This window comes from Rhodnius prolixus, unplaced genomic scaffold, assembly GCF_049639745.1.
Source record: "Rhodnius prolixus isolate KJV_2025 unplaced genomic scaffold, Rpr scaffold_7, whole genome shotgun sequence".
Lineage (NCBI taxonomy): Eukaryota > Metazoa > Arthropoda > Insecta > Hemiptera > Reduviidae > Rhodnius > Rhodnius prolixus.
The window spans coordinates 734,832-756,662 of record NW_027411582.1 but is presented as its reverse complement, the minus strand read 5'-3'; the positions used below and the strand labels follow the sequence as shown (position 1 = coordinate 756,662).

At 34.9% G+C, this 21,831-nt stretch overlaps 2 protein-coding genes across 6 annotated transcripts; both read right to left on the bottom strand.

Annotated features, from left to right (window-relative positions):
• Window positions 1-1,977: 1,977 nt before the first annotated feature.
• LOC141446626 (clathrin interactor 1-like) lies at window positions 1,978-20,963 on the bottom strand. 5 transcript variants are annotated; one of them, XM_074113205.1, is made up of 13 exons: window positions 20,775-20,963; window positions 20,131-20,210; window positions 19,338-19,459; window positions 18,988-19,255; window positions 18,131-18,218; window positions 14,752-14,989; window positions 13,278-13,495; window positions 12,243-12,424; window positions 11,936-12,148; window positions 10,505-10,714; window positions 6,759-6,832; window positions 6,457-6,610; window positions 1,978-4,997 (listed from the first exon to the last, which is right to left on the bottom strand). In XM_074113205.1, exons 1-13 carry the CDS (start codon window positions 20,804-20,806, stop codon window positions 4,903-4,905), a joined length of 1,974 nt encoding a protein of 657 aa, XP_073969306.1. In that variant the 5' UTR covers window positions 20,807-20,963; the 3' UTR covers window positions 1,978-4,902. The 5 variants fall into 5 exon arrangements, with proteins under 5 accessions (XP_073969306.1, XP_073969307.1, XP_073969308.1 ...); XM_074113206.1 differs by having other exon boundaries at window positions 11,936-12,145; XM_074113207.1 differs by lacking the exon at window positions 20,775-20,963 and adding an exon at window positions 20,568-20,682.
• Window positions 8,006-10,498, bottom strand: LOC141446623 (telomere length regulation protein TEL2 homolog). The gene has a single exon (XM_074113197.1). The coding sequence runs from the start codon at window positions 10,392-10,394 to the stop codon at window positions 8,163-8,165; it is 2,232 nt and encodes a 743-aa protein (XP_073969298.1). The 5' UTR covers window positions 10,395-10,498; the 3' UTR covers window positions 8,006-8,162.
• Window positions 20,964-21,831: the final 868 nt, after the last annotated feature.

Genomic DNA, 21,831 nt, shown 5'->3' with positions numbered 1-21,831 from the left:
TACAAACTGCAATGGTTGGCTAGGACAAAAACTTTTAGTAAATGTATGACGTTTCGGACACTCTGGTATCCTTCTTCAGGAACTGGTTTGTGAAGGTATGGAAGTTGGAAGATTTCGTCCTAGACACCATCGTACTTAAGATAGCAAAATCTATAAGTTTATTGTAACTAATCATTTATAGCTAATGAAAAGAGAAGCCAGTCGCCTAGAAATCGTATATCCATGTTTGCAGAGCAATCTAGTTTTCTTTATAGAGCCCATAAGACATTCAAATATTCAAGGTTTGGCAGAAAGTACATTAATTTTATTCATTTTAAAAAATTGGTTTAGTAAAAAAAAAATTACTCTTATAACTGACTTCACAATAAAAGAAAAGTAATGCCTATTTTTTTCAGGCGGGCTTAACTTCACAACTGCCATTAGATATCGTAGACCGAAGCGAGTAGCAATATACTTTACTATAAATTTCTCATATTAATCATTAAATAAAATAGAAGACCTAGACCAATAGTCGAAACCAGTGCCAAAATATATATTAGCTTTACGGATCTGATTACACAATATGAAATGCCTTATCACTCTTGGAATAATTTTTATAACGTAAGGATGTTTTAATATTCACAGGAAATATACGTTTTGTAAAATGATAAAATGTTTTGTGTGTATTCTACTCTTAAGTTCAAAATCGAAATTTTCAAGGAAGTGCTAACATTTCGTTTTAATCCTCTATTAGGACCAGAGAGTTATGCAGTAAAGAAAATTGTTTTGGTATGTTGTGAACTAGATTCTAAATGAGATTGAGAAAAACTTCTTGGAAGAATTGTAGCAAGAAATACTCCTTCATTGACTCTCAATGTACTGAAATCCACACTTGTGGAGGAATACGATGCAATTTCTCAATTTGGCATCAAAACAACAAGAAGAAGCAAACCTGGTATTCAAACAATAATATTGATCCTTGAGAGGGAGGGAAATAAAGTTGGCAAAAATGTCAGGATAAATTTCTTAAAACAAATAATATTAAGTTCAATAAAAACATTTGCTAGTTCTATATATAGGTTTTTCACAAGGTCCGCTTCAACTTTAGTGCTACACTACCTCCACAACACATACCTCCAGGGCCGGATTTTCCTATAGGCTAACTAGGCTTTAGCCTAGGCCCTCAAGATCAAGAGGGGCCTACATTCAAATTGTTAGCAAAATTAAAATTACACTATTCTAAAAACAGTAACAATAACCACATGTTTCATTTAACTCATTGACATACAGGGTGTTCAACCAAAAAACTTATTATCTCTGGATGCTCGAAAATCCTCATGCAATTCGTGAGCACCATTTTCAGTGAGTTTCAGTGGTATTAAACAATATTTTAATTGGTCCGCATTTCTTACCACCTAGGCTTAATGCGGACACTTAACCCTGAAACACAGTATATCACAGTAGTGATGTATTTTATTATCTCTAATGTCATTTACAGACTTAAAAATGGGAGGTGAAAGGGCCTCATAAGTGGAATAGCCTAGGGCCTCTTTTCATCTAAATCCGGCCCTGCATACCTCTATATTTTACCAGCACTTTTGAAATTCAATTTACTTTCAAAATTGAATAGCTGAAATTCTTGGGAATCATAGATATGATGCCATCAATATCTCAGAATCAATAAATTAAATCAGGGAAGGGATTAGCTATGAGGTTAGCATACTGGACTCCCACGCGGAGGTCCCGGGTTCGAATCCAGCAGCTGACCCTTAGATTTTCTCTTCCTAGGAGCTTCTTACAGCTCACTGTCCGGTGATGGACAGTGTTGTCTGTAACGAGAGAACACTGTCCGGAGGCCGGCAGTGCACTGGAAAAAGCTCCGGGCGCTAATGACCTCAGCTGTTGATGCGCCAAAAAAAAAAAAAATAAATTAAATCAATTATTTCTGTTGCTACCCATAAAAAAAAAATATATATATTTTCTTAAATAATAAAACAATTTGTAAATGCAATAAAAATAGTTGTATTTATTTTTATAATTTGCAATTACTTATAATAAACAGCGGTAGTAATTCGTAATTTCTCTTTAGTTTTGAAAAACCCATCACCTGTATTTATGACACTAAGTGCACATTTTTTATTTTATTCTTTTTACTTTTTTTTTTCTTGTAGATATTTACAATTTATTTCTTTATTTATAAATATAGTACAAAAATTGGGAATATTTGTGCCCTACAAATCCTCGATATTTTAGCATATTGTGTTAATGTACTCCACGCACAACATTTATCTACGTTTTCTATTAGTTCTTCGCAGCCATAAATATATATATATTTATTTTTAAATAAATTCATATAAATTGAATAACAAAAACAAAAATAATATATAATATAATAAAAAACAAAGATAACAAATGCGACGTAGAGTTTACCCACCACTTTAAAGGCTTTTTCTGATTTAATTTTTTCATTCTTCTTTAGAGATTGGTTGTTTAGCGAGATTAGTGAAGAGCGATGACTTCCTCTTTTAAAGTATCATTTATTTGAACACTTGTTGACCTGAGACAGAGGTCTCTTAGGAATAAGTACAGATCATGAAATATGGTCCAGAGTTGTTCATAAAGGCAACTCTACTTAACACAGCAGCCAGGCACTCTTCCGCTTTTACAAAAAAAAAACTGTCCGCCCCAAATCAATGAAGCAAGTCTTAAATGTGAATGTGGCTTAAATTCACCGCATCCCTTGACAAAAAGACATGCCACGCTATAACAATCTCCTTCACTAGTCATCGAGTGTAACTAACAATGGAAACTTTTCCACCGACCAGAAGAATCATATCTCTGAAGATAAATGAAAACCCCGAACATGTTAGAGTTAACATCCAGGAATGTTAGAGTTAAAGGAAAAAGCCACGCTATCTACTGATAAAATCAGTTATCTCATTTAACAGTTTTCTATAACAAAAGCAATTTTCTTATATGGAAGAAGTTGACGTGAGAATAAAACCAAATATCAGTACCAAATATACTATACTTGCTTAATCAAGAGTACATTAGTCTAGTACTCTCACATAACTTATCTTTCTTCTTATACTAAATATCGTACTTTTCTAATACAATATATTTCAACTTTTTATTGAAATTTTGTTAACAAATATAATTAATTCAATTTCTTTGTATATTATATTACTAAAAAGAAAAAAAAAATGAAATAAACAGTTAAAAGTATTGTCACAATTTATAACAGTGATGTACAACTTAAAACTGAAATGATTATTTTTTTAAAAAATTTCTGTGCAATACGGCTCAACCTTTCTTAAATAAATGAGAAGAATAAAGATGGCCACCTGGGACCTGTGTTCTGCCTCTCGAAATAAATGAATATAATACAAGCTTTAGTCGCAATGACATTTCCAGGTATTTAAAATCTCCTACTCGCTTCTTAAGAGAGTTTTCTGAATGCCTTCAGGGTCACTTAAGCCTTTAAGAAATATAATACCGACTATTATCTAATAAAGGGACTGAATGCATGAAACACGAGATATGAGTTGGAAAACATTGACGAAAGGCCTAACTTCAACGGAAACCTGGCTATTGCGGCATTCAAGGAGGTTGTGCAGGTTGGCAAAAAAGCATCGGCCAGACCATTAATCCCCCTCTCAAGTCAGCGAACAAATCCTGAAGCACTAACTGGGAAACACATGTCGGCAGAGCAGAAAGAAATGGGCATACTTGAACGCAGGAAAGCACTAATGAGATGAAATTGCACATGGACTAGGGCAGCGCGATTTAGTGGCGCTCTTTGGATTGCTAACAGACATGACTATCTATAAAAGCACCTCCAGTATATCCCCAGTATCACAACTTCAGGAATGTCCGACCAGACATCGACGATTAATCATATTGGTTGCATTAAACAAGTCGCTAATGAATTTTATGCTCGCAGATGCCCTAGGATGTAAAAAATCTTTTTGATAAAAATAAAACAGTGGATTCTCCGCCCTGTTCAATTTGGATCGAATCCAGATACCCGAATAAAAAAGAGGCAGCCGACAAGAAGAAGGCAACAGCAAGTTCAGAACTAAGGAGGGCCAATGAAATATCTTCTCACTTGGATGCAGAGACTAATTCAGGCACTCCCCCCCCCCCTAATTTACAAATTAAAATAATCTAAGATTACAAATATCATGAGCTAGATGATTAAAGAAATTCTCTCTGCATCAGGAGCGAAAGACCAAGCGCGGACGAATTAATCATCCCTCATCCAAATTAAATTCTAACTTTCAAACCTTCTAATTATAAAATTAATAGCTGACAGAAATTAAATACTCATTCTAAAAATGTAACTTTTTGGATAAAATTTATGTATTGGTTAAGCAGTTTGCAAGGATTTCTTTGCAACAATACTAACAAAAATGAAGAAAATAGAAAGAAAAATCTTAACAAAAATACAACCTTTCTATACACAAAATTAATTGAAAGAACAGTTATACATATATATATATATTTAAAGACGGAATGCAGTGTAGCCATCAGTTCAAATAAAAAAATTTGCTAACCCCCCAAATCAAAATTAAAAATTCAAATTGCTTTTCAAATCAAATGTAATATATAATATTTATATTTACGTAATTTCAATAATTGGAAGATGCCGTTCTCTGATTATTTACAGTTTTTGTTTATAATATTAAGTTTCCATTATCTCCAAATTTATTCCTTACAATGATAACAATGAATTAGTTGTACAATATTATAAAACTAATTGAGCCCTGGAAATTTCATTCGTCGTCGTACTGTTTACAGTAGTTTTTTTTTTCGATAAATATCATTCAGTTTTGTCTGTTACCATCATCCATTAAGAATGTAAGCGACAGTGGTTGCTGTAGTTGGTAGTTAGGACTGCACTCGGAGCAGTGAATAATAATCTCATTTGAAGCTGGCGAACTGCGCGGTTGAGGGCGCCGGAAACTGCGGCATGGTTGCGGGGTAAGGGCCGCTTCTTGCGCCCATCATGTTCACACCTACGCCCACAAACAGATCATTTAATGGTATTTGATGTAATTTTACATGTTACTACGAAAATGTTCTAAGTACTAACTCTAAGAGAGAAAGACAAATTAAGATGAAGTCTACTATTCGAAATTAAGTTCACACCGCAAACAATAGACACTCCTCCTTCATGCATTGAGGGAAGAATGAATTGAAATTTACTGGAAGCCTTTTGCGCTCGAACAAGGGTTGGTCACTGTTTGTTGACAAAAAAACGCTTAGCCAAAGCTCTTCCCTATGAAAGGCCTTAAAACGGCATGAAAATGCACAAAAATCTATCATTTTAACCAACTCGATAACACTTGCAACTTAGAAGAGATGAAAATAGTAAAGTGCCCAGGTGTTATTATTAAAAGTAAGCTTGTTCAGCCACTTGTGTTTTCATAGTGTTCAAGAATAGGGCGGGAAAAACTTAGGTATTTCTATCAGCACTTTCCGCTAGTGAGGATAAGGACTAAAGAGCTAAGTTCATACGCTGTAGTGTGAAAATGGTTTGAGAACACTCTCTCAAACTCACCTAGGTTCTTGATCCACGACCTGGGGAAAAACACAGCTGGCGTACACGACCTGAGCAAGGATAATACAATTACCTCATTTCGGGTGTCACTAAATGAAAAAGCAAACAAGGCAAAGGGCCTCACCTTTCTTATGGAAGTTCACAAGAAAGAAAAAAGCCAGTAATACTAGGCTTTGGGGGAGATTTCCCAGGACTGAGACAGGCGAAGATCTGCTGGAAAATAAACCGGAGGCCGGCAGTGCACTGGAAAAAGCTCCGGGCGCTAATGACCTCAGCTGTTGATGCGCCAAAAAAAAAAAAAAAAAAAAAAAAAAAATAATAATAATAATTATTATTATTATTATTATTATTTTTTTTTTTTATTTTTTAATGATTTAAGGCGCGTCAACATCCAAGGTTATTAGCGCCCGGAGCTTTTTCCAGTGCACTGCCGGCCTCCGGACAGTGTTCTCTCGTTGCAGACAACACTGTCCATCACCGGACAGTGAGCTGTAAGAAGCTTCTAGGAAGAGAAAATCTAAGGGTCAGCTGCTGGATTCGAACCCGGGACCTCCGCGTGGGAGTCCAGTATGCTAACCTCATAGCTAATCCCTTCCCTTATTATTATTATTATTATTATATATAAATACGATATATATACGATAATTATTATTATAATTTGAGACTATTTGATGGCATATTTTTTGACCAAATCTAAGGATTGACATAATGATGACATAATTCTAACACAAAGGAAGCTCTAAAAACATTTTTTTACGGGATCTCAAAACAGTATTTCCGGTGATATTCTATCTTCTACTTGAGGTGAGAGACAGAGAAACATGTGTGCGTTTTGGTTATATTTACTCGTAGTTTATTATGTTTAGGATGTGGCTGGTGTCCTTAGATAGAGTAGCACAATAGAAAATACTTACCGCTGTTGAAAGTTATGTGGGCAGTTGGTGACAAAGGGTTGGCCAGCTGGTTCATACTGGGAGCATTATCTCGCGGCTTGCCCTTACCACTAGACAAACTTAGACATTCCAAGTCAATGTTCAAGCTACCTGAATTACTCCAAGTACTGCCTACCTGCAAGAAACATTGAAAGTTAGAATTAAATTCTACAAATTGGAGAGGTGAGTTAGTGTCTTGCAAATACCATATGATTGAAGATTAAATGTCCTGAATTTTTATTTTATTTTTAAGCTATCTTACACACCAAAGGAAAAGCGCCTACCTGATGTGTTGTGGAAGACTTGACGGGCTGTATAGCGGAGTTGGTTGTTGGTTGAAGAATTCCTCCAGAGCCTCCTGAAAAAGTACACATCTTCTTTTAGATGAATAAGAGCTTTCTTTATTTAGTTTGATTGATTTTAGTCCTCCCCAGAAGACCTCTTCTGATGGAAACTCTATTTCGTTAATTTAACAATTTTTGTGCGCTTGTCATTTGACCAGTTTCGGACTTTCACCGGCGGATGGAAATTCTCTGATGGTAACTAACAAACAACATTATTCCATAAAATACAAATGTTCAGTTCAGCTCATCTCTACATACATAAACCTGATTGAGAAAACATTTATCTCAATCTGAGGAAAACATATATTTCCTGAAAAAAAAATAGATACTATCACTGAACGTCTTTTTAGTAAAAGTATAACAAAAGGATTTGGCATTTATGGAAACACGAAGAATCAGAGAACTTATACATTAGGTCTGATTAACATCTCTTCGATCAGTTCCTCTTAAGTATTTTCAAACTCATCATACCTATCGCTTTCTTGAAAAATCCTCCCAAAACCAATTTTAATTTTAATGAAATATAATTTTTGTTTTAACCAGGTACTTGTGCACACTATCCAGCCGATTTGATCAGCTCTGGCTTTCCTTATCTCAATAAGAGGTTAGAAGAGGCTCGGTTAAGGGTGAACTCGTTTCTATATCCAGCTAAAAGAATCAATGTCAGTAACGATCCTCAAGCAGTATAGACAGTACTAACTGAAGAAGTGGTGAGCTCCTTTCGATCCGCTTTTTCCAGACTGCCCAGCAGTATGGTCAATGTTTTCCAAACGGATTATTTACTATTTCTCCGGGAAACGCCGAGAGCAACTCCTCTTGAGAGTAGCCTAGCGAGACAGTGTGAGGACTTAATCTCGGCAATGGTTCTCCTTTTCACCTTGTGGTAGTGAGGTTGGCAAAGAAGTCATCCTCATCAAAATATGGTAGGAGCATTGAAGGAAGTATTCAATGCTAGGGAACGTTTATACCCGACTGCAGATATTGCGATATATCCAATACTCTCAGAGAGATAAACCAAAGACACCGAGGACAAATCCTGAACATTTGGTTTTTTGACTAGAAGAGCTAGGACTATTTTCTAACTGGAGCAATGGCTCCACACAGCTTCCACAGATTGTGGCAAGAAGAAAAGGGGCAAAATCGATTTATTTAGTCGCAGTGCAGAACATTCTATTAAAAAACGAAAAAATAATACAAATTCTTTATTTCAAATTAAATTTAGAAACAAATTGAGAAACTTCACTGAGATAAAGAAACTGGTATAAAAATTCACATTCTCTAACTTAATATTAATTTGTACAATACTAATAATAGCAATAATAACAAAAATTTGTATACTCTGTTTTACAAATTACATTCAGATATATTTTTCAAAATTTTTTCAAGTGAAACGTTTTGTTCAATATAAAGTAACACTTGGGCAGCAAATAATTTCAAATATTCATCAACATCCTGATATAGGACTTGAGAACTGACGAGATCTGCCAGCCATTGCCTTGCTTCTAATAGCTCCGGGAGTAGTTCTGTCACAAGGACGTACTCAGGTAAGGTAACCACAACGGCACCCATGCAGGCCACTACAGCTTCTCGCACTTTCAGCTCTGTATGAAACCTTAAACTCCACACAGCTTCCAATAATTCCACGCTCATTCTGTTCAATAACTGCCCAAGGTTCGCTGAACAAGAAATTATTACTGCTAATGTGCGCAAGAGATGAATTAGTATTAAAGTTGTATCATCGCGCAGGCCGGAAGGCTTGTACAGTACATTAATACCGCTGTGTTTACCTCGAATCAACGGAAAAAAGAACGACCCAACTGCTTTGGCAAAACGATTCTCCTGTCCTTTTTTAATCACCGTGGCGCTGGCAATTTTCCTAGTTTTACCAACAATTTTCATTTTTATCGTATTTTTAAGTTCTTTATCACTGGTGTTCGCTTCCTTCTTAACAGCTGACAAAGAAGAGGCTCCTGCTGATAACAACTCCAAAAATAGTAATTTATGACCGATAGAATATTTGCCTGTTGGAGCGTGGAACTGTTCGCAAAGGAATTCAGCACTCTCTCTCGGATATACCTGTAACACTGCCAAGCAAGCACTGAATTTTAAATCCTCAAAATTTTCACAGTAAAAGTTCTCCTCCAAAGTGCATAACAAGTGAAGAATATCTATGCCAAGAGAAACATCATCGTCAGGTAATTGTCGATGTATTAATTCTGCGGCCGTATTTATGCTCTCCAAGAAGATTTCATGGTCTTTTTGTTCGCGAAAACCTTCTATTAAATCGCGCAAATATTTCGGACGTTTTTTAACGCTTGCCTTCACATCGTTCGAAGTGTCGTATGGTTCGAACTCATCGTCACTATCCAGTACATCTTGACCAACTTGTTGGTTTATTTCAGATGGACTGCCCTTTTCTGCTAGTTTTAGTTTGGCTACCGTCTTTGTTTGGGAACACTTTGAAGTTGCATCCTTCAATAATTTCTCAAAAACATCTTCTTCTCTCATATCAAGTGTATCGATATAAAAATCATAAGTTTTCAACATGTTCACCACTTCTTGCTGATCCGGCTTGATGCCGGCGTAATCAAAAGTGAGTTTGTTTTCCGAATTAGAGTTCAACGTGTTTATTAGTAGCTCCGCAGTGATCATGCCTAAGGCACGTACTGTTTCAATTGTTGAATCTAAATGCACTGAAACTCCTTCCAATAAGTAAGTCGTGATGTCAGCCTTTAATTGGTCGTTATCCATTACTTTTTTCGAGACCAATTTAAATGACAGTATTATCAGTTTTGAAATGTATAGGTGTTGTTGAAACAATGTGTGTTTCAATGCACTTCTGTCTGACCAAATTTTCACCAACTCCTTTAGTATGGTTTCTAGTTGATCTAAATCTCCTAAGTGTTTGACTAAATTACTGATTAATCTATCGTTTGAATCGAAGCATAAAAATGGAAACTTCCTACATAGAACATAATGCCAAGATTGTCGTTCCAATATGGCGGGGCCAATCAATTTTGTTACCTGATCAGATGATTGTAAAATCAACAATGCAAACGGATCAACACTTCTCTGATCAATATCTCTGAATATTCTTTGAATTAGTAGGTCAAATTCTGGACGCTTGTTACACCATATTGTTATCAACTGAATGAAATTTCTGGCCGAATCGAATCTGGTAAAATTTGCACATAAACTTAGAAGTTTGACTAACGGTTTAATACTAATTTCTACTGTAGCCTGCGACATTACGCCTAAACATTTTGCAATTTGAAGAAACATCATGCGAGAAAAATGTTCAACTGACAACTCGTCTGGGACCTTTCCTTGCATTTTGTTCGAAATTCTCTCCGGTACTGAGATCAGAGTTTGACACAACTGTTCCCACTCGGTGAAATCTTTATATTTGCCGCCAAATATTCTTTCATATTGAAAACTTGCGCGCAATATAACTGTAAATAGACAGTCTGTTTTATACAGCTTTATAATTAACCTTACAAGAGTGTCCAATTTCTTAGTTGGCCAACTACATAACTTAATATTTTCCAGGAGTACGTACAACGATTCTCTAAACATGGCCACACTATTGCCTTCGCATGCAAACAATGAATCTAACAATACACAGTCTGTGATGCCAGACAATTTGCTTAACACTGTGTCTAATATCACTCCGTACTGTTTCTCACCGAATACTTCGTAATCTGTTGTTTCAATGTCAACGCCAGTCAATTTCTGTTCAGTAATTACTCCTGGAAACAGTTGCACTAATTGTAGAATTACTGTCTGAACTTGTTGGAAATTTTGTGCATTCCTCGCTTCTTCTAAAAAGTCTTCACTTAATTCTGTTAAAGCGCTTTTCTTCTGCTCACAGCCAGAACAGATCTTCTCCTCAGCAACTGGAAATTTGCAACAAAAAAAGCACTTCTGGGCAACTTAATTAATCTTTATTGGTTTAATTTTCTTAAAAGTAAATTTTTCCACATGAAAACCATGAAAGAATGCTGGGAAACGTTTTTGACGATATCAATTCTGATAACTTTTTTTCTTCATGTAATAGTGTTTCGCGGCCAAAATACGGAAGTCTCATGCGTTTGTTTGATACATTTAACTTAGATAAGCACATTCAAACTTCAGCTCAAACAGATTGTTAAGAAAAAAAAACTAATTTCACTCCACTAAAATAATACAATAAACCACTCCCAACAATGACAACCTGACAACTCAATCTTCTAACAGAAAGGAAACAAGAATACATGTGAATGACTGACTTTAAAAGTTTCTTTAAGCAGAAAATGTCACCTTATAGAAGATGTTAACAGTTTTACGCGATTCCTTAAAACAACGGTTCAACGGTTTCTATTAACTTTTTATAAAAATGGAACAATTAAAGGGTTATTATCGTTTGTTTTAAACATACTTGCATGGAACTGGATGAATTTAAGGTTCTCAGAAAGGGATGAAGTAAAGCACTCTCTAAAGTGCCATCTTTGACATTGTACGGTTCTAACTCCTGTGCAAAATTTCATTATGAGATGGCTAACCAAACCTCCTGAGAGTATACAGGAAGTACGACTGGAAAAAGGTTTTCTTTAATTCACCAGGAAGTTTCCAATGGGATTCATTTGATCGTGGAGAAAACGTGTGATAAACTTATCTATCAGCTTGGTTTGAAACTTAGAGAACTCATGTGGTTTGCGGGCGGATGTGATGTCACTTTTTTTCAACAGTAATATTTCATTACTTTTATTTTATTAAGACCTATTTTAAGTTAAAATAAAATTTAATTACGTAAATTGTGGTCAGAAAAGCTGAGTGAGTTCATACCATACTTTATAGAAACATATAAAACGTTATGTCCCAATTATACTGTTTTCCTGGACATTCCAAAATAATGAAACTGCTGCCAGGACTTTTTATTTGTGACGATGTAGACTTATAAATTAGAATATGAAATATTATGACGATATGAATTGATAGTAAGTAAATGATATAACTCGTTCACTTTGGACAAGGCTTAAAATGTTTTTGGAAATGTCTAGTTTTCGAAAATGCAATTGGTTTGGTTTCTATATAGTTAATTCAGACACAATTAATAATTAATAAATGACCAAATTTACCAGTAGTAGGTGAAGCGAAGTCATCCAGAGGATTGGTGAGCGATAAAGGTGCCTGAGTGGTTGGCATCACACCAAAAGGCTTATGAGCAACAGATTGTGGAGTTAACAGTAAATTACTAGAGTTAGACGTAGCGCCCACCGGAGACAAACTGTTGGCGGAGTCCGCACATAATCCCATCAGTAGATCAGCATTCGATTGGCTCCTAACACCTGCTTACAATTCGAAGAAAATAAGCGAATCAAATTAAATTGCTTTTATAGTTACTCACCAACTGATTAAGACTAAAATATTCAGCGCGATACCCACCATTGATTAGGCTAGATGAAGATGCAGTTGGACTGGACAACAAACTTGCGGGCTGTGTTGCCTGCACCGACGGGGACATTCCAATTAACGATGGTGCCGGAGTAGCACTGGCAGAGCTGCTCGCAGCGGAATCCAACGTGAATGCGGAAGTGAAATCAGCGAAGTCATCTTTATCATCGGAGCTGGCAAAATAATAATTACAATTACTTTGATGGGAAAATACTTCCACGGCCCCCAGTTTTTATATTTTAGGAAACAATATTCTGAGCAACATATTATGTAGCATGTTGAAAATAAAACAGATTGTTAAGAAAAAAAAACTAATTTCACCCCACTAAAATAATACAATAAACCACTCCCAACAATGACAACCTGACAACTCAATCTTCTAACAGAAAGGAAACAAGAATACATGTGAATGACTGACTTTAAAAGTTTCTTTAAGCAGAAAATGTCACCTTATCTAAATCACTCTAAATCTCTACACAAGTTGATGAATCAAGCTTTGATGATAGATGATCACCATGCGAAACCGAAGGAATTAAACAAGCAAAACATGAGCACAATGATAAATAAAATCGATTATATTATCCAGCTCGAGGACCCACCAAATTTGAACCTCATTTAGTATCATGTAACTTTTTCTGGGAATGTAACTCCAAATACAACATCATCTATTCAAAAAACTTACAGCAATCTTAAATAAAAACTAATTTCATGGATTTTATTTACTATTTTTACAAAAATATTTTGAAACATTTTAAGGAACACACATACACACATCAAATTTCCCTTAAACTGCAAGAAAGTGCAGTTTGTGACGGAAACTAGTCTAATACTCAACAAATAACTGATTATGAAAGAAAACTAAAAACCAGAAAGAAATCGAACAACAAGCGTACTAGGACGGATAAAATACAGATATTTCTGCTTGACCAAGGAAACATGGAGATCTTTCTAAGCAAATGGAAAATTCTTCCTAATTACTCGAAATATTTAGAATGTTATTAAATAGTAATTCAGATATAAACTTACGTAGTATTGCTAACAGTTTGTGGGAATGCATTCGCAAAGTCACCAAATTCAGAGGAGGTTGCCGGCTGACTAACGGGCGAAGTGAGGCTGGTCGGTGCTGTACGTTGGGGCGAGTGTATCTCTTGTCTCGGGTCGAACAAGTCGTCGCCGACTGTTTCGCCAAATAGAGTTGGCGATGTATTAGGCTTTATTTTTGGCGTTGTGTCCCCAACTTCTGTCTAATCAAAAAAACAATAAAAGAGAAAACATTTTTATCTTAGTTATTACAGCTTTACTTCTCTATTAGTAAGTAGAGTTTCGCACTCCCACTTCATGTGAAAGACTGAACGAAATCGGAGGAACTGGACCTAAAGCAACCAGTTCACTCATAGTTCCTAGATGATCAGTGGAGCGAGAGTGGAGATATTAAGAAAAAAACTCTTGGAAATCATTCCATAGAATTCTACACCACGGTGAAACCATGTGCCGGAGACATTGTTTTAAAGACAAGGAGATTAGCACCTTTATCGTCAGCTTCTTAAGTCTTGACTGTATTAAAACTATCTCATTCCTTCTTTTAGAATGTTGGGAGGCGTAGATGCGGCTCGCTCGGCAAAATAAGCAAGCTCTTTTAGTCGGAACAGCTTGCATCAGGAAGAAGCACCTAATACTGCAAAGAACTTTCATGACACCAAAGAGGAGTTGCATTAATGAGACAAAGGCAGATTAAAGAGGTAAATAGCAAAGTATTATACCAAGGTAGAACACATTTTGAAATCAGATTTGTTAGTAAACAGGAGAGTAATAAAAATAGCCCAAAACGCTAAATGTTCTGTTCAACCTCAATATTATTGTTAGTATGTGAGCGATCCAGATGGATTGCTGGAGCAACCGTAAATCTATGGAACCAACCACTGATGGTGCAACAAATTCCACTGTAGGTACCATAAAAGTATTGTTTACGCTCTTACTGGTGCGGCTTAGCAGATACTTCTTCCAAAAACTCTGTAACACACTGGTTCCCAACCTTTTTATGCCCGGGACCAATTTAATATTTTTTTGTTAGCAGGGACCACAAGGTTCAATATCACAGTAAACTACTTTTAGATTTTAAAAATAAACTTCAATTAACATTGTGGTCGTGTTTTCAGTTATATTTATATGCTTTTTGGGCTTGCATTTTCTTAACAAGATGGGTAATTCTGAGATTGGTGAGATTGCTGAAAGCTACACGCACATCATCATTTGTTTTTAGTCGTCTCCTGGACTCTAGGAGACGTTTTTAGGCGCTCTACGTTCGCTCGACGTCCCACTCACCGCTCCGTCACCGCACACGCGGCCGCATGTCAAATAAATATATTATTATTTTAAAAATGTAAAGTATTTCGCGGACCATATTTTAGTTCTTGCAGACGACAGGTTGGGAATCACTGCTGTAACAGAAGGTAATAGATTCAAATCTGCGCCGCTATAGCTTACATGATTTTATCAGTACCTTTCCATAATTAAGAGCAGCTCCTAAATCAATTCTCTTTGTTGGTGTACTAGGTTTACTGTTCGCCCCATTTTGTCTGGAATTTCTGGACAGTCTTGAACTTGTGAGCCCACTAGGGGAGCGTTCTTTTTTACTTTCGTGATCAAAACTATGGACTACAGCATCTGTATATTCCTTGGGGCTGGACATTCTAGGTACCGGAGCTTCTCCTTCGGAATCATACTTCTCTCCTTCGTCACTGGTAACAAATAAAATTCATTACAAAATTAATAAACTAGAGAGAATCCACAATTAGTATATTACAGATTATATGCAACCCATGGGGGTATTGGGGTACTCGCACCTCTCTCTCATTACGATTGGCGTCATTGCCGGCAACTCACAGTTGGTACGTCTCTTGTTTCTTTCTCGGTACATCTTAGCATATTTATTTTAATCAATTTAGTTTAATTCGGGCTCCTTTCTTAAGGCTTAGATGACTTTTTTGGTTCTACGTCACCGATGTATTCTCGCCTTTTGGTTCGAATATTCAGCGTAATTTCTTGCTTTCGAAAAACAAGCTTTTGTTCAACCTTCTTCGAAAAATCCACAGCCCCGAGGGAAAAGAACACTAGGTCAGGGGATTAAAAGTTTTTTAAAGCCTTAATTTGTTTACCAGAGTGTTCCGTATATTCTTATTAACATATGTTTCATAATAATATTCAATAGATAATATTTATTAGCTTATCGAACTCTTCATTATTATCTTCATTAAGTGTCACAAGAGATCCTGGTTAAGCTAATTTTTAAAAGTTTCAAAAGCTTATGAGTTCAAAGAAGTTTAGGGTCGGCTGTAAAACAACTATATTTTGCACTCTTATAACTTATCTAATATTTAATATAAGATAAATAGGTAGAATTACTTTCCCTTGCTCATAAGAAAAAATATTTCTTTCTGTCGAATTGACTTTTCACATAGAATAAATGTTCCAGTGCCACCTGAACATGAAAAAATTATTTTTAACTGAATAATGATGCAAAATTTTTACTTTCTGAAGGGGAAATGTGAGATTTTTATGAAAAGTGGAGCATCAAGGTTTCCCCCCTCTTTTTTGTTAAAAATATAAACCGAATGAAACTCTTAACTGACTGAAGTGACTGAGATAAGAACGAGCTTTTATCAGAAATATTCACATAAAAAGATGTAATCAAAATTTATATTACTTTTGGGTTCTAAGAAAGGATTTATCACTTCTTTATTTTAGACTTTGCTGAAATGGCTGCCACGATTCTCTATAACTTGGAATCTGCCACATCTATCAGTTAAAAAAAAAAAAAAATTCAATAAGGCCTCACCAGAGAAAGATGTCTACACTTTCTTTAAGGTGCTACTTCAGAAAAATGTAAGCCCCATTTTTAACAAACTAAACAATTAATTATGGTTTCTAAATTGCGTAATACCAATAAATTCAACTTTTACTAAAGTAATTATCTAGGCCAGATATAAATTTATTTTTAGGCAGTTCTTGATAGAAATAGGGCGAATTTCGCTCTTAAAAGAGATTACAGACTGAATAATATTAATAATAATTAAATATATTTAAAAGCTTCGGAGTTTGTAAGAGTTGGAACCTTAATAGTTACAGCAAAGAGAAAGAACGGGCAAGCAGTGACCAGTTTCCATATAAGGAGATTGCAACTAAGAGAGCTAGCACTGCTTTCTGGGCAACCGCTGAAGTCTCTTCCTCCGCAAATTCTATTTAGTCGACAGAGAAGAACTTACTAAAAAGTTCTCTCAGCGCTGCCATAGTACTACGTTTCAGAGACACAATGTATTACATGATTTTAGCGTTCATTACTTTTCCTACTTCATTAAAAGAATGGATGGAAACAGCTCAGGAATGAATGTAAACGAAAAGTTTCGACCAGAAGCACATATTTTATTTTGGTTCCCCTAAAATGGTTCGAATGTATGTTATTTGAGGTTCTTAAAAACAGGAAAGCGCAGAATGTTTGAATTGAAATTTCGTTTAGACAATATGGCATTTGGCAAAAATTGTTGGCTTTATTATAATATTCACATGCCAAATTGACAAAATTTCAAGATTAGTCTGGATTAGAACAAGTTGCGGATCTTTTTGCTGCCTGTTAAAAAAAGTTTATTTTGCCGATCCCAAGGTCTTAGGGGTGTACCCCAGCAGTCGGGTATGCCACAAGTCTTATATCTGCAAGTTGCACTGCATGACGAGGAAATAAGAGGAAGTATTCTCTCTAGCACATTCTACAAGTTGGCTGGAAACCCTCAGTAAGAGGTCGCAGATTTTGAAGTCCCTCAGTACGTTTGCCCTACGGTGTGATGAGAGCCCACAGGAACTTATAAAAAAGGGCCAGATTAAATCGTCACTCAAATGACTCACTCCTAAATTTCGTTTTTTTTTTTTTAAGTATTATTTATTTATTTACAAAATAAGTAAAAAATATACATGAGTACCAATTTGTGTATTTTAACTCCTACACATTTATCGCATATTTACACAGGATAGTAAGGGAGTACAAATTTAATTAGAGGGAAAAATAAATAAAAACCTCTAAAAGGTAAAAATAAAATGTTGAAGTCTACTTATAATCCTAAATTATAGGCTAAGTATATTCTAGACTCTTTTATGTTTGTACTTCAAGTTGCTGTCATATGTTCCTGTCTGGCTGTAAATAGGTATGTCACTGTCATGGAGTTTGGTAAAAAATCTGTGACATTTCGTACTTTAACATATTCCATCCTACTAACATTAAACCGATTGAAACCTGCCACTGAAACTAAAGTTTAAAAGAAGCAATTATTCTAGTATTGGATTCGATTCCGGTCTATGCCTTAGATTTTATTTACTGTCTGTATAAGAAATTAGTGGAAAAGTTCTTTGTATTTAACTTATTTCAGAAGATTTGTCAAGATCACAAAATTTCCTGCTTCAAGTGAAAGGAAGTAATAACTACTTCCTATGCTGTACAGAACCACGAAAAAGTAAGTAAAGTATCCTATTTTTTCAGGCGGGCTTTACGTCCCACTATCAAATTAGGTGTCGTGGACGGAGGCGACTAGCAAACGTACTTTACGACTAAAATTTCTCATATTAACCGTTAAATAAAATCCAAGGCCTAGAGACCGGGAATCGAACACAGTACCACAATCTATATTAGCTATTGAGGTCTCGTCCCTAACCGCTCGGCTACTGTGGCGCCTTGCTGTACTTCATATTTCAGTTCAATTCATTAAACAGCTACCATGACAAAATTCATTTGCATCATATGGTATTTCTTACATCAAATAGAATTTTTTTTCAATTAAATTCATAATTTATTTGATTATCCATTAATTGCATAAAAAACCAAATTAAGAACTCACCTATTGTCGAAATCATCTTTTCTACGGTCAGAATCGGCCCAGTCATACTCCTCTTTACCCCATTTACCTCCTCCTTCCCACCTATCACCTAAAAAATATGTAACTATGTCACAACTATATTTTATTTTGTAGTCGGAAAATATGATATTGGTAAAATAAAGAATCATTTCACCTGTGCTCAATTGTAACGAAATAAAGAAATACCTTTTATTCATTAACTATTTAATATTTTGTGTTTTTTAATTAAAACTGTCCGGTAGGACAGTTGTATAAGGGTTGATCGTCAAAAACTGCACGAAAAGCGTAACGTTCAAAGACACTTAACTTTGACAATTCTTTCCTCTTTTCCTTTTCTTTAAAATTAAGGGTATATCCTCTTTATAACTGCAATTTTTTAGTAACCACGCATATTAATTAGTTTTCGAGAAAAACCATGCCAAAAAATCGGCATTTTCCAAAAGTTTTCTTCTTCTTGTTACTTTTTTGAAAACAAAGTAACGCCTTAACGCATGAACCGATTTTCATGAATGAGGAGTCATTCGATACGAAATCTTATTGTATGTATGTAATCTTAAGATGACTCGACACTACATACTATACTTTCAGTGGAGAGTTAACTCAATGTACGTAAGGACGACTCTAAAATTTGTATAACAAATCATTCTGTAAATCTTAGCCCAATGATGGTTCGCACTTTCATTCATCTTCAGAGGTAAATTATCATTTTGTCACAGACTTAGAGTTCACTTATGCTTCTCGCACAACCCCAAGCGTCCCACGACTAATAAGATATTATCCAGCTCTGAGGACCTAACCACACTTTCAAATAAGTAACAAACGAATCGAAATACAAATACCTCTGAGGCCCATGGCGTCACTAGAAAGCCCAACATATTTATCTTTGTTTTTCTTCGCTTTCTTACGTTCCTCCCTCAGCTTATCGTCATCCTGTATAAAGTCTATCAGTTCCTTAACTTTATGCCTGATGTTAATACCCTGATCTTTTCCATATTCGTCTACGAAAACATAATTTTCTAATCCTCTCAGATCGTATATATGTTCCCTAGACGATGTCACTACCCTTTCTGAACCATTTCTTACAAGATAATTTAATAATAAAAGACTCTGAAAAAAAATTTGAAAATTTAGTTATTAAAAAATTTATTAAAAACTGTAATTGTTTATTTATAATATAAAATAAGCCTACTTTATAAGTGCGTCTCCAATTCTTTTTATTGTCTTGTAACATTCGTTTCCATAACATAGTCATAACTTCAGGAAAATGTTCAAAAGTAAATGTAGCATGCGCTATTTCTAACATTAACGCACCTATTTAAAAACACACAATACGTAAATTCGCCACATATTTGTCTTGGTTTTAATATTAAAGAAAGCAGCTAATTGTTTACAGACTAACGATAAATATGCTGGACATCACTTTTATTGATGCAAAATAGTATGGCTAGTTGTTATTTTGTATTTCACACCATTTTGTATAAATTTACTTACGGAAATTCACCATGAATACAACTTATCCAGGTAGTCTTATTTCTGCAGAGATTCGTTTTTGGGTTCATCGAACCGTAGTAGGCTAATAAATCTAAATAGCACAGCGCTAAAAAATTCTGATCCGATCGTTTACGAGTTAGAAATATGACTGATAAATAAATTTGGCAGTTAAGCCCATTGGAGGAATAACTAAGAACTGGAGGCGGCATTCGAATGGCGAGGGGAGTTAAGTCCCCCCAAAAAATGTAAGTTTGAAATTACTGAAAATACAGCAATTAAAGCGTTAATAGCCACTATTTAACTTTACATAGGTAAATTATTTTCCTACAAAAACCTTAAACAACTTCAAAGCAAATTGTTAATAAATGCGGAAATAATGCATATATACATGTAGTGGACGGCTTTTTTGACTCGCATAAAAATGATGTACGCATTCTTATTGCAGGATGTCTTTCTAAACAACTACACAAAAACTAAGTGAAGTAAACTACCTGTAGGACCCCATGCATCATCATTTGTAGCCTCACGTACTTTTGCTTCAACTTCAGTATAGTTCATAACAACATTGGTTCTAAAATGAAACAAAGAAACGACAGGTTAAAAAATATTATATCTATAAGAGACCTAATTTTAAGTAGCAATCTATTGCTTTAAAAATAAAATAAAAAACCAAAACTAAATTGCAAGACGACTGTTAAGAATCTAAGAAATCTATAGTACAAGAAAATTCTGAGAAGGAGGTGTGAACTGTATGATCCCATTAGTTACAATTAGAAATAACTAACGAATACAGAATTTACCTATCTTTTATTTCTCATTTAAGTAAGGGGTATAAATACTTGGAGCGATGAAAATATACTTGATATAAGTACAACAAATACTACCCCAACCTGTACAAGGTTTGGTTAATAAATTATTCACAACTTACATGTTGCAATGTTATTCAATTCAATATCGCAAGGGATTAACAAAATGAATGTTGCATCAACAAACTAAAGCTATGATACAATACAAATAAAAATATGCAATCTTGCAGGGCAGATATAAAATAAAAAGGAAGGAGAGTAAGAGGTGAGGCAAAGAAAGACGTGTTCAAGTGGTGTTGATTTAAGTTCAATTGAACTTTTGTACTTACACTTTATCAGCTAATTCTCTAACTTTCCACATTATTGATTTTAATAAACCCACTATAGTTTCATTAAATACTTAAAATTTTTGCATCAACCAATGGATGTTTGTTTGATGTTTTTATATAAGCTATATCACAGACTAACCAACTAACAGCTGTGCTGGCCACCATCACCAAAATACTGACGTAAGTGTGTAACCATTAGTAGCCACACTGTTGATTTATTATGACAATTATACAAAAATTGTTTTGTATAATTAATTTTAAAACTTTTTACTAATTATAAAAAACACTCCTTTCTGAATTATTTATAAAATACATTCTTCTAAAAAAAATATCAATTTACTTCTTGTATATAATGGCATCCCCAATTGTATTGAAGCCTAGGTTTACTTTGCGGATGAGCCCCAAGCTGGGGGGCACAATAAAATAAATAAATCTAATAACATCTGATTGGGTAAGCTTCTATCTAATGCGTCAATCCAGTTTATGTATGGTTTATATAAATATATTGCTGATATTACGTGCGTGACCGAAAACTGGCCATTTCCTGAAGGATTTTATTCCCCAGATTTCCATGATTTTTTGACACGCAACAAGCAGTCGCTTCAAATTCGTTATACAAACCATAGAGGTTTTCAATTTAAACTTTTTTCCTAAAAATTTATTTCATGAAGTTTCTGAAGTAAGAGCTACCAGAGTCACCTTCAAAATGCCATTTCAGTAATATTTGCTCACTGATAAGGTTTTTAAATACATAGGTGTGTAATATTACATAGTAGGTGTATAGAAGATAAACTGTTGCAAATTAAATATATTGCAAAATTTTGGGGTTGAAAGTGCGCAGTTGGAACTATTTTTATTTTCACTTACTGGTAAGGGATCAAGTTATCTATCATTTTTATTTTCACTTACTGGTAAGGGATCAAGTTATCTATCATTTTTATTTTCACTTACTGGTAAGGGATCAAGTTATCTATCATTTTTATTTTCACTTACTGGTAAGGGATCAAGTTATCTATCATTTTTATTTTCACTTACTGGTAAGGGATCAAGTTATCTA